Genomic DNA, 12,188 nt, shown 5'->3' with positions numbered 1-12,188 from the left:
CGCTGCTCTGCTCAGCAGGGACATTCTGCCGTGTTTCACATAACTTCCACTGTCACAAATCCCAAGAGTGACAGTTTTTGCCATAGCATCATTTGGATCATTCCTACAGTGGCTTCTGCCCAGGTAAGCTCCCAAGTTTAAGGGGATTGGAACATCTCTCTGATGAAGAAAGGCTGAGGGATTTGGGTCTCTTCAGTCTGGAAAAAACACGGCTGAGGGGGGACCTTATCAACACTTACAAATACTGAAAGGGGGGGTGTCAGGAGGATGGGGCCAGGCTCTTCTCAGTGGTGCCCGGGGACAGGACAAGAGGTAATGGGCACAAACTTGGGCGTAGGAAGTTCCACCTAAACGTGAGGAGGAACTTCTTCACTTTGAGGGTGGCAGAGCCCTGGCACAGGCTGCCCAGAGAGGTGGGGGGGTCTCCGTCTCTGGAGAAATTCCAAACCTGCCTGGACATGTTCCTGTGCCACCTGCTGCGGGTGACCCTGCTCTGGCAGGGGTTGGACTGGGTGATCTCCAGAGGCCCCTGCCGACCCCGGCCAGTCTGGGATTCTGTGACTTTGCTCCTTTGACTGTGTTAATGCAGATGTCCAGCCTGCACCTTCAAGGAGACAAAAGTGCTCCAGAAACCAACTCAACCAATTTGAAACTTCAACAAACCGCTCTAAAACATGAAAAAAAAAAATACCAGCACTGATTTCTTTTGGTTTTACACTAGGAATCTTTTTGCAAAATGCTGCTTCCTTCAAGTACTAAACCTCCTCCTCCTTCATTATGCTACAGAACGTAAGTGGCCAATGTCCCTTTCCAAAAAGAAATTCAGATTCCTTTCCACAGAAATAATGGGACTACACATGGCTGCCTTGCAAAAAAATTTAAATATTTTTATGCAAAAGCCATTTCAAATGCACACATCTTACTGACTCTGCTGACCTGTAGACAAATTAAAAACCTTAAAGGGAGAAGGACTTCCCTTCAGTTTCAGTCTTCTCCCCCTCTCCTTCCTTTTTTTCCTCTCTCACCTTTTTTCTGAGAGCTTCGTATTTGCTCCCCCAAATCCATGCAGTTCACCTTTACACACCAGTTCAACCGCTTGAACGCCAGGAGGGCAAGGAAGGCGAGACAGCGGTGGCCGCCCCACGGCAGTCAGAGGCACAAACATTGCAGCTGGAGATCGAGGACGTTGCCAGTGGCGGGTACGGTGCATGCTTCACAAATTTTATCTTCATGTAAGAAAGCATTTACAAGTTGCAGGATGCAACAGAGAAAGTTGAAAATACTGGAGGGAAGCCATAGCAGGGAAAGCACGGTTGTTTGAAACGCTATCACTCCAGAAATACACTGGACTATAAAAAGACCTTTTTTTTTTTTTTTTTTAAATATATCCCTACTGCGTTTCAAGTCAATTGCCAACAGTCACATTCCTCAGGGCTATTGTATCTAGCACAGCAGAGTTGCTAGATTCTCCAGGCTGTCTAGATGTACTCCAAAATGTTTAATTACAAAGTGTTTCTTAAAAATGAATCTGTATTACCATAATGATCCATTTCTTGCAGTCCCTTGGTATCCTCCAGCTATCTCTGATACCAGCAGACGTTATCGTCCAGACAGTTTGGGAGTAAGGTGTTCCAGGAGGAAAAGTTCTCCCTCCCAGCGGCCGACTTGTGCTCTGGTGCAAAAGGTTGTTTTCACAATCACAGATATTTTATTAACTCTTTTGACACCAATCTTAGCTTCCTGCTAAACATACACATGGAATAAAAGCTCCTCCCTTGTGTCTTCCAGCATTAGGCTCCTTTTCTCAATTCCCACGTGTAACACAACTCTAGACCACCCCATGCCAGAAAGCTCCTTTTATTTCTCCACTCCAGCCCTTCCTATCATCCATAGAGGACCGGGACTACAATGTGTATAGCTAGAGATGGAATATTTAAAAAAAAAAAAAAAAAAAGCCTTTTTTTAAATGCTAGCATTTTATCCTCATCTGGGAGTTAGATAGCTGCCTGAATTGCAGAGGAAGTACACTTAAGAGAGAAATAAAAAAATTCACTATTTGTTTTCGGCAGCATTTAAGGAAATGTCTCGCTGTCGTAGGTAGCCTGCACCGCCTTGGACGCACCCCGCCTGCCCTTCACTCCAGAGTCCTCCAACTGGAAACCAGTCCAGAGGAGGAATGAAGGCCTTTCAGAGGGCCAGGTCAGTTCTCTGCCACGCAATTTGCGTGCTCTGGAAATACTCAGAATATGGCTGCACAATATACAGAAATCACGAGCTCACCATTTTCCTCCGATTGTACATACAGTAGTAAATGTCCTGCTTTAACTTACTGTCTGCCCCAGTGACCTTAAATTTCTCTCCCTACTGCAGAGACTTAGGATCTAGGAATCTCCTGCAATAAATTCCTTATTTTGAATTTCCTTACTTATGGACAGATTTGGAAAGTACCGTAAGAGATTACTGCTTCTGCAGCAAGCAGCAAAGTCCCTGCAGACGTTTCCGTCTCATACAGCGTGCGAGCAGACCTTACCATAGACTTTCTGAATACAAAGCACACACCTGGATTAACTGTTTAATAGAAACAAGGGTGACACCATTGTAAATTAACAATTGGCTCTTCAGCAGTCTTGTGACCTCCAGATTTTGACAGCTTTTGACAAATCACCTAAATTTTTTTTACAGCTAAGAAAGACTCCTGCAGCCTAACAATGTCTCAAACCTCACATAGAGCTTTAGAGCTGCTACTAAGAACAGGGGAGAGAGCAGCATGTGAAATTTTGCAGAGAAAGAGAGGGTGCAGGGTTGATAAAGCATGCTGCTAATTTTTCTTTCACCGTGTACTGCTTGCAGAACTTCACGCAAACAGCTAGGTTAATTATTTATACTCCAAGAGCTTATTTTGAACTCAGCTCCTGCTCCATCCCTTGCAGCGCTGGTGAGCCCACCGGTGGGGCCAGCCAGTCCCTTTTACTCGATTACTCCCCAGCCAAATTAACAAGTTTCGCTTCCCTCTTGATGGCAGCACAAATCCAAACCGATCGGTGCTCCCAGCCACTCTCTCCTGGTACGGCTATTTTGACTGAGTCTCTTAACTAAGATGGTTATTCATTCTAGCGAGGAAATTCTTTCACCAGTATACTTTCAATATTTGCCAGTATAGTTTAAATTGCGAGTAAGCTATAAGGAGAAAGGATTTTCTTACGAGTGCAGTGTTAAGGGAGAGACTTTTGTCTGCACAAGTTGTAGATACGACTCTCCCAGCATCTGAGTGCCCTTCAGCCAGACTGACGCTGGGCCAGGGCTGCAGTTTCACACCTCCTCACGCCGGCATAAAGACCTTACCCATCCTTCTCTCATCCCTTCCCGGCTATCTCTACACAAGCGCCACACCGCTAACCTGGAAAACTAGATCGGGATAATAGACCTAAATTAAGGCTAACAGCATAAAAGGCACAGTTCGTGCTTCAGTCTTTAAAAACAAGTCTTTTGCCCTCCCTTAAATTTTAAGTTTTAAGCACAAAATCTTAAATCATTCTACTTGGAGATCATAGTCTGTATTTAATTTTACCTACAGCTTTAGTTCTCCAATTTGCACCACTGATCAATTGTTTAACAGGACCTGTGGCCTTTAGGAGGCCATATTTCCTCATATTTTCCTTCAACAGGCTTGAAATACTCTCTTTTATTAGAGTTTAAGAAAAGGGTCAAGAACGATCAGTAGTCTGTGGCACACAAAACCCCACTCCTCAAGTCTGCAGTTCTGCTTCACGCCTTGAAAATAACCACTTAAAGTCCATTTTAAAATACTAAATTTGCACTGCTCAGTTGATTACTTACAACTTATTCCTGTTGATTTCAAATTTAGGCTAAAAGGTGACAAAAGCAAGAAAAAAAGAAGCGTCCCTAAAGCATGACTCTCTTCCGCTTTCAGCTACAAGTCTTAAGTGAATATACAGTGGAACGTGTCTGGTGTTAAGCAGATCTTAAGAATGTCTGTAGGACTTTTTTTTTTTTTTAAAGTAAGTCAAAGCGGTTAATCTACACCGCATTTATTTTCCGATATAGCAAGAGTACAAAATACTCACCCCTTGGGATCCTTGAAACTGAACTGCAAGCTGAGAAGAAGCATTACCCTACAAGAGAAAGAAAACAAGTGGAATGTAAGCAAAATGACAAACCCCCGCGCTCCAGAGTTATTTTGCTGCTGACAGAAGTTATTTTGCCGCCGACAAAGGCGGCGGATGCCCCCACAGCAGATGGGAGTGCTCCTTGCGCCTGCACCATGATGCAGACCCCAGCCAGGGCTTCCTCCGCTCGGCACCCAGAGCCCAGCAGCGGACGCGTTACCGTGCTCAGCAGGGACACCGGGGCACCACTGGGAGTACAAGAAAATGCTGAGGGTTGTACAAGGGTATTTGCTGGCACAGAAAGGAGTGTCAACTCCTTCTCTGCCCCAAGCGCCACTGAAATGTGTGAATCCAAACCGTCAGGCTTTCCCCCTGCCAAGTCCTTGGCCTGCCGTCCCCATCACTTATGGGTTGGGATCGGCTTTGTTTCCGAAAAGGCTATTCAATGACGCTGTTGTTACACCTACTTGAGTTCCGTGTGTCAGCTGGAATTACGCAATTAACACAGGCAACCTGCCTACCCACTCGAAAGGTCTTGATAACGATGGCTTTGCTCGTTGGGACAATGCTTCCCACTGTCACAGATGACCTGCTCTTTGCCCAGACCCCCACACACGCACCAGGAGCAGTTGCCTGGCTGCAAACCAAACCTCCCAGCACAGCAGCTCTCGTGCTGCTCCCAGCAGCGGGGACAGACGGCTGTCCTCACAGACGGCACCTCTCTTCTGCTCTTACACTCTTAACCCAAGCCAACTGCGTCAGTCAGCACCTGTCTCCAAGATGAAAAGAGATCCAGTACAATCAAACTACCTCCAAAAGAGCCTCTGAGCCCCCCTAAACAACCCTTGCTTCTTCAGCTCCCTATCTGCCAAGGGAAATACGCAATATGGCCAAAAATAACAAAAGCCACCTGCGCCTTGTCTCTATAATTTCACAGCACCAAACGCAGCCCGTTCCTGACCTATGAGGATGGAAGTGTCCTGCACTGCTTCTGTGCTGACACCGCAGCCCATGAGGCCTTGCAAGTGTTGGGGGGAGGGGGGAAAGAAGGAAAGAAAATCAAGGAGCTTGCTGGTTGGAAGTTACTTTTCTCTGTCACGAGCTGGCTTCTGGTCAGATATGCTCCTCGACACAGCCCAAACAGCAACACCACCAGTGCCAGCAGGAGACCCCTGATAAGAATATCCTGTTTTAGCAGCAATGCTGACTTTGCTCAGCTTTACTGAATCCTGAAATTATGCCGCTGGACACACAACCACGGGGCAGCTATGCTGACGAGCTCACTTTGCTGGGCTTTGTGCACGGGGAGTTTGCCAACCCACTGCAAACACTTATGCTAAACAAGTTGCACCAAAAAATGAAATCCTAGTGAATACAGACTTTATTCCAGCAAAAGGAAGTATTCATGGACTTAAAATTTAGCTGCCGTTCAGGAACATTCAGGACTCGGTATCACTAGAAAGGTGAGTTAGATCCAATTCCTGTCCTCTTCTCCCTACATCTAGAGGTTCCTCCTCCTCCTCCACTTGCACTTGTCTTGCCCTTTCGCAATAAAATCCACCTTGCTCATCCAGCAGAAGACTCTCCACACTGGGCTTGCTGATGAGCTGATCCTGCTTGTCCTGCGAGTGCTGGAGCAGGCAGAGGCCAGCAGCAGGAGCGTCCAGCTAAGCCCAGCCTCACCAGTGCTCAACGTCCCCAGCGAGCATCACCCGACACCGGGAAATCCCACAGAAGGGCTCAGGCAGAAATAATACTGCCGGAGAGCTGGAGTTCCCACACGGATTGATGGTGGGGTCTTTAAAAATGACTATGCTTGTTTTTCCACGATCAGAGGCTGATGCACTATCTCAAGTTATGCATCAGACGACAACAACATGTACCACCTTAAGCCCTGAAACCGTTTACTACAAATTTGCCTGCTCCACAAATCTTCCAACTTAAAGCCAGAAAGTTTTAGAACTGAGGCAAGTTTGAGATTACTAATGTACCTATCTGCTTAATCTCTTTTTTGCAACTCTTTTTAAGAATGCAATGGGTTACATGTGCGAAGTCTGGTGTAGGGTTATAAATCCTAACCCTTGTCTGAGGTTTTCAAAAATGAAGTTTAATGCTCCACACAGAAATTAACATATGAAGGCAATTAAAAGCCAGACGGGAGATGCAATGATTGTGTAGGACCACGCAGCAGCCATCACCTTCTTGGAATGGCCCACAGAATTTGACACAAGCTGCTTTTGAGCTGAAGAAACCATGCTGGCATTAAGCAGCTACCCTCCTCTGCTTCAGTGTGAGGAAACAGCATTACAAAAATCTGAACTTAGCAGAAAAGCAGAAAGGTCTCACCTGCCCGCTGGCTGGTGGAGGGGCAGGCTGCTGCAGCAGGGAGCGGGACAAGGGACCTTGGCCCTGCAGCCAAACCTTCTGCCACCCACCGCGCCCGAGGAGCCGACTGCTCTGCAGAGCCACCATGTGAACCTTGGGGTGCAGCACAGATGCAGGAAGCACCTCTCCAACCCCCCCCTTCCCTCTGCTCCCCCAGGAAAACACAGTTTTCCTGCATTTCTTTTCTCACAGCAAAGAGCATAAACTTTTGGAGAAGTGGCTCTCTGGGGGAGACCAGGAGACCCACCACTTTCCCATGCCCATTCTCCTTGAACTTCCCCACCACCCACCCTTATTAGGAGTATTAGAGGGTGCAACCCTCATTAGCCCTGTTGTGCATCCATTTGCACACTTGCTGTCCAGGAATTAGTCTAGTCCCTGTCCAAAGCCCCCGATACTGCCTGCCCCTGGCCTCCTATGGCAGCAAAGTGCAGAAGTCCACCATCCAACAGCTGAACAGACCCAATCTGCTGGTTCTACCAGCTGCCCCCTCGCTCCAGTACTGCGAGACACAAGCAGTACCAGCTCCACCATCACATCACTTACAATTCCCCAACCCGTAGCCCCGATCCTTCACTCCCCAGTGGAGAGCCCCAGCCTCCATGGTCTCTCCTCGCAAGGCAGCTGCTACAGCTGGAGAGGACAGCTCTACTCCCTCGCACCCCTCACAAATCAGGACTGCACAGGGGACTTGAAATGCAGATGCCCAAGAGCTTTACACAGCACCAAAGGGACCCTCTCCATCACCCTCAACGCCCTCCAGATGATGCCCAGCTCTTTGCTTGTTTTTCTGGCTGCTGATGCACGCTGAACAAATGCTTTCCAAGGACTGGAAATTGTGACTCCAAGATCTCTTATTCTGTAGTTGCAACTGCCTATTCCAAGTTTCATGTCATGCAGAGCTTAATTTCCCCTACATGTCCCGGTCTTCTCCATCACTCCCGGTTAACCCCAGTCTGCTTTTCTCTTTTCCTAGCCTATCTTCCCAGTCTTCTTGCATCATCACCTTTAGTTCCCCCTCCAGACAAGTCCCACATTGGTAACTCCTCGGCTGCTCCTCTAGGGTAGCATCTCTGCACCACAAGTGCCAGAGCCCATCCTTACAGACATGAATCCAAATGCAGCACAGCTGTGGCAACATGCAAGCTATGGTTTTGAAAAGACCAACAAGGTGTCCACCTCAGACCTGATCTTGAACGCAGAAAAGCAAAACCTAAGACATCTGCCCCACCTGTGAGCAGAAGCACATCCTCATTCCCAGCAGGATGCTGCGAGAGCTCCCTAAAAGGGCAATTCTTTCAAACAAATGAGTTTCCTAACCCCCAGCCCAACCCTGGCCATCTGAGGTAGATACAAGCCACGGGAAAATTTGACCCTGGTAAATGAAATGTGGCAGAGCCCTATGCCTTCATTTCAACTGCGCAGAGTGGGGGAACATCAGGCAACGATCATGTTTCATGTGCTTACTGACTCAGCAGCTCTGCAGCTGGAACATCCCCATGACTGTTTGAAGAATAAAAACTTAAATGCAAAACAGACTCCTAAGACTTACAATTATCCTTTGGTTTGAAAAGCCCTGACTTTACAGGCCAAAGCCTTTGTTTTAACAGCATGCAGAATAAAATATATGCCTCCAGCTGCTTCTACCTGGAGAAGGACAGCTGAAACATGACTGTAGATGGACAGTAATCCGGCAAAAAGCCACATCAGTTGAAGGCAGAGCTGTCCCCACTGCTCTGCAGACACCACTCAATGCAGCATTCTCTGATCAGTCAGCAGATTAGGTCAGGACACCATCAGTGACAGTGAAATTATATACTGTAGCCAAGCCAGAGGAGAGGCTCCGTGTGCACCAAGGTAAACCAATGCCATTCTCTTTAACGTGTTCTCTTTATTCTGCTTCTGAGGATCACGCAGTAAGCCAGCAAAAAGTTATTTTTGTGGTTTTTTTTTTTTGCTGGGCAAAGTTTCTGCACAGAGGGTGGAGTTGCATGCTAAAACTTGAGCTAATCTAATCAGTTAGGTGCCACTGGAAAAGGGAGGTTCTGCTCCCACCGCTTATCCTGGCCACGTGCTCTTTGTGCCCTCCCACTGCACTAGTTCTCACGCTTCTCCATCAAGCACTAAACCAATGCAAAAAACAACCAAAAGAACCTCAGAACTAAATAAACTGGTTCCAAAAAGTCCCAGAGGGCAATACAAGGGAGGGAGGGGCACAGGTGATGTACCAGGGTCAGCAAAGCCATGTCCAGCAGCAGCGAGATGCCAGAGCACGGTCCCACTGGCATTAAAGCATTAGCTGTGCTTTAATACTGCCACAGATGATGCTCACGGACCTCAAAGCATGCTGCTCAATATTGTGGAAGGAAATGTAGGCAAGAAGAACATCACCCACCATCTGAATGCAGCCTACCCCAGGCCATGGTGAGCAGGGAAATGGGATTTGTCCTCACCTATACTAAGCTGCAGAGATCAGGCCTGCTAAAGAGAAACAATCTCTGTTCTGGATTTCTGAAGGTGGAATCGATGTAAGACTTTAAGAGTCTTTTGAGTTTTCTTTAGCTGTCATGCCACCAAGGAAAATCCCTAGCAGAGGTGACAAGAAGGAGCAAGTGCTTCATTCTTTATGCAGACTGCTTAAATTGGAACAGTAAGCAATTAAGCATACAGAGCCTGATTACATGCTACCTAGGTTCTACAGGTGATGGGATAAGTCGGTCACCAGAGGGTTATCCTGATTTCTGAGCTCTACACCCTTTCTGAGATATTACTTGTGTTACACAGATAAGATCTCCAGCACAGAGCAGCAGCAGAGCTGTAGGTTACCTTCCTCGCATTACCTTTACCACCTTCCCCAGTTCTTGGCCACACTGATTTTGTGCCTTCATTGCAAATTTTTCAGTTGCATAGTCAGAACTGAAATGGGTCAGGAAAGTGGCTGAGCATTAAGAGAAAAGGAGAAGGTACCACCCTAGAGAAAAGGAAGGTACCACCAGCTACACACATGAGTCCTGTCCTCCTGCAGCACTGACAGACGTGTGAGCCAGCAGGTCACAACTGGACCTATTTAAAGTAGAGAAAACAGAAAGGGATAGTTTCTTCTCACTCCCTCGTCCCTCCCCCTGATGCTGATGTTCTTGTGAAACGTTAGTGAAACAAACCAAAAAGCATCTGCAATGAGATAAGTCTGAGGATCACTTCCTGAACAGTGCCACAGGAGGTTTTTCTGCCAGTGCGAAAGTTAGAAATGTGTGATTTGGTTGAATAGTTTAAAAGATGATCCTTTTTAAACCCAGAAATTCCAGAGGCTGTAACAACAGAGCCTGAAGTTTTTATGTTCCCTTATTCTTCCACTCGCCACTGCCCAAATGGCACATCCAAACTCCAGCAGGACCACATAATGGAAAGCAGACCTGCAGGAAGAGTTGGAGTCTCATTTACAGTTCGGGAGATGAAGAAACAGCAAAACAGGGAAAGAATTTCAATTGTTTTCTTGATCATGATGACCACAAATAGCTCTTCACTCAGTCTGCAATACCCTGATGATTAGGCATGCCTTACTCATTTTTCATGCAAATTTACATTAACTTGGGAATTGATCCTAGTGTAGAAAAAACCACAGGTAAATAATTTACCCGAGTCGTTTCATAAATCAGAAATAATTAAACCTCTTCCAAGATGCATCTACCTGCAGTAAAGAAAGCATTTTTACTACAGTCAGCACAATTTCCAACTCGCCACATGCATGAACATGTAGAAGTGCCTGACTCCAAACCACAACATCACCTATCGCACCACCACCCCTTGGGGGTCTCCGCTCCCGATGACAGCGCCGGATGCCCCAGACGAGGCGTGAGGGCTCCCGTCGCCAGGGATGCGCTCCCACCTGAGACGCGTGTCCCACCGGCATCTCACCAGCATCCCATTGGCACGTCACCAGTATCCCGCTGGCATCCCACCAGCGAGTCACCAGCATCCCACCCCAGCATCCCGCCGGCATCCCACCCGCATCCTCCCTCGAGAGCACCTCCTTCGCCCCGAGCTAATGACTCTAATGAGCCGTAGGGATCCCGGCACCGCGGAGCGGAGCTGTAACTGCAAACACCAAGCACCCGAGACACTTCGGGACGCGCTGTCCGGCTCCTGCCGCCCGACCCGCCCCCCCCCACCACCCGCCGCCGCCGCCGCCGCCGCCCGGGCTGTTCCCCCGCCGGGGCGGCACAGCCGGCGCTGGCCCTAACAACGCCTAATGACAAACTCATTAATTTCAGCCTAGGAGGAGTGCCGATGAGCTGCTGGAAGTTTGCGAAGTGTCACGGCGCACGAAACGTGCGACAGCCGCCAACTCGCCACCGGCCGCTGCCCGCCCGCCCGCCCGCCCGTCCCCTCGCCGGCCGGGTGGACCGCGACTGGGGGAGCCCGGTCCTGCCCGGCGGGTTCCCGGGGGATGCCCGCCGCACCTGTGCACCTCCACGGCGGGGGGGGACCTCATGGGAGACGGGGACTGTGAGCGGCGGGGGTGCCCGCACCGAAAACAAGGTGACACGGCTCCCCACACCGCCACCGCCCCGGTGCCCACCGCCCGCACCCCTCGCCCCTCACTTGACAGCGCTGGTAGCTCTCCAGCGCCCGCAGGGCGGTCTCGGACATCTTGACGCGCAACACGGTGACCTGCCGCACCTCCTCACAGCCGGACATGCCGCACCGCTCCGCACCCCGCAGCTCCGCCATCTTTCTCTGGCCACAGCACCGGCCGTCTGCCGGTACGACAGTCCCGCCGCCGCCCGCCTCGTGCAGCCGCGGCCTGCCCATTGGCCGGCGGGGCGGGGCCTGCGCCACGTCACGGCAGGGCGGGGCCGCGCCGCTCCTCAAGGGCGGTGCCGGCGGCGGGCAGCTGCGAGGGTGTGTGAGGGGAAATTGGGGGCGATGAGGGTGCCGAGCCGGGGTGGTGAATGACACCCCCCCCCGCCCCGCCGGCTGCACCCCCGCCGGCTCCCCCAGGCTCCCCCAGGCTCCCCCAGGCTCCCCCAGGCTCCCCCAGGCTCCCCCAGGCTCCCCCAGGCCCTAGACGCGGACCCCCGTCCCCGGGGCCTGAGGTGGAGGACCGGCAACGGCGGCCCCGGGCCTGCACAAAATGATCAGGCGTTACGTGCATATACCGGGAAACGGGCTGCCCACCGCGGTCCGGACGCACCGCCTTGTCACGGGGGGCGTTGGTACCTCACGTCGGCCGCCGGCTTCACCTCCTGCAGCGCTGTCGCTAATTGCTGCTTTTTATACAGAATTGTTGAAGCAACTTTCTTGCGTGAATCAGGGATAATGGAGCGTTTCTGTGGGAAACTGCCCTGCTTTACCGTCTTGTAGGTGAGGGAGCAGCCTGGCACCACGAAGCCGAGCAGCAGGGCGCTCCTCGCCCGTGGGTGCGTGAGTCGGTCTGCAGGGATCAGCGCAGCTGCCCTGTCACGGCCGTTCAGATTTCATCCATCTGACAGAATTCCTCAGGGCCTTTTCTCACCCCACAGTTTCGTAAGAAGAGGTAAGCCGGCAGCATCCGAAGGCTCCCATACACTCCACAGGAGGAGCTGACGTGACAGAGTGATCAGTTTGGCACTGGCCAAAGTTACAGGCCGATCATTCTGCTGACTGCAGGTTGCCATTTAAGTTACTTGCATCCAC

General features: G+C 50.1%; 1 protein-coding gene across 2 annotated transcripts in view; it reads right to left on the bottom strand.

The window, feature by feature from the left end:
- Positions 1-11,243, bottom strand: part of ELL2 (elongation factor for RNA polymerase II 2) — a 38,341-nt gene extending 27,098 nt beyond the window's left edge. Inside the window, exons 1-2 of one of the 2 annotated variants that reach the window (XM_054185477.1) lie at positions 11,115-11,243; positions 4,086-4,133 (exon numbers count right to left, since the gene is read on the bottom strand). In XM_054185477.1, coding sequence (XP_054041452.1) covers positions 4,086-4,133; positions 11,115-11,243 — 177 coding nt within the window. The remainder of the gene's footprint in view (positions 1-4,085; positions 4,134-11,114) is intronic. The other variant, XM_054185478.1, reaches the window with a different exon arrangement.
- Between the last annotated feature and the right edge of the window lie 945 nt (positions 11,244-12,188).

This window comes from Rissa tridactyla, chromosome Z (genome assembly GCF_028500815.1).
Source record: "Rissa tridactyla isolate bRisTri1 chromosome Z, bRisTri1.patW.cur.20221130, whole genome shotgun sequence".
Lineage (NCBI taxonomy): Eukaryota > Metazoa > Chordata > Aves > Charadriiformes > Laridae > Rissa > Rissa tridactyla.
This window is presented reverse-complemented; position numbering and strand designations above follow the sequence as displayed.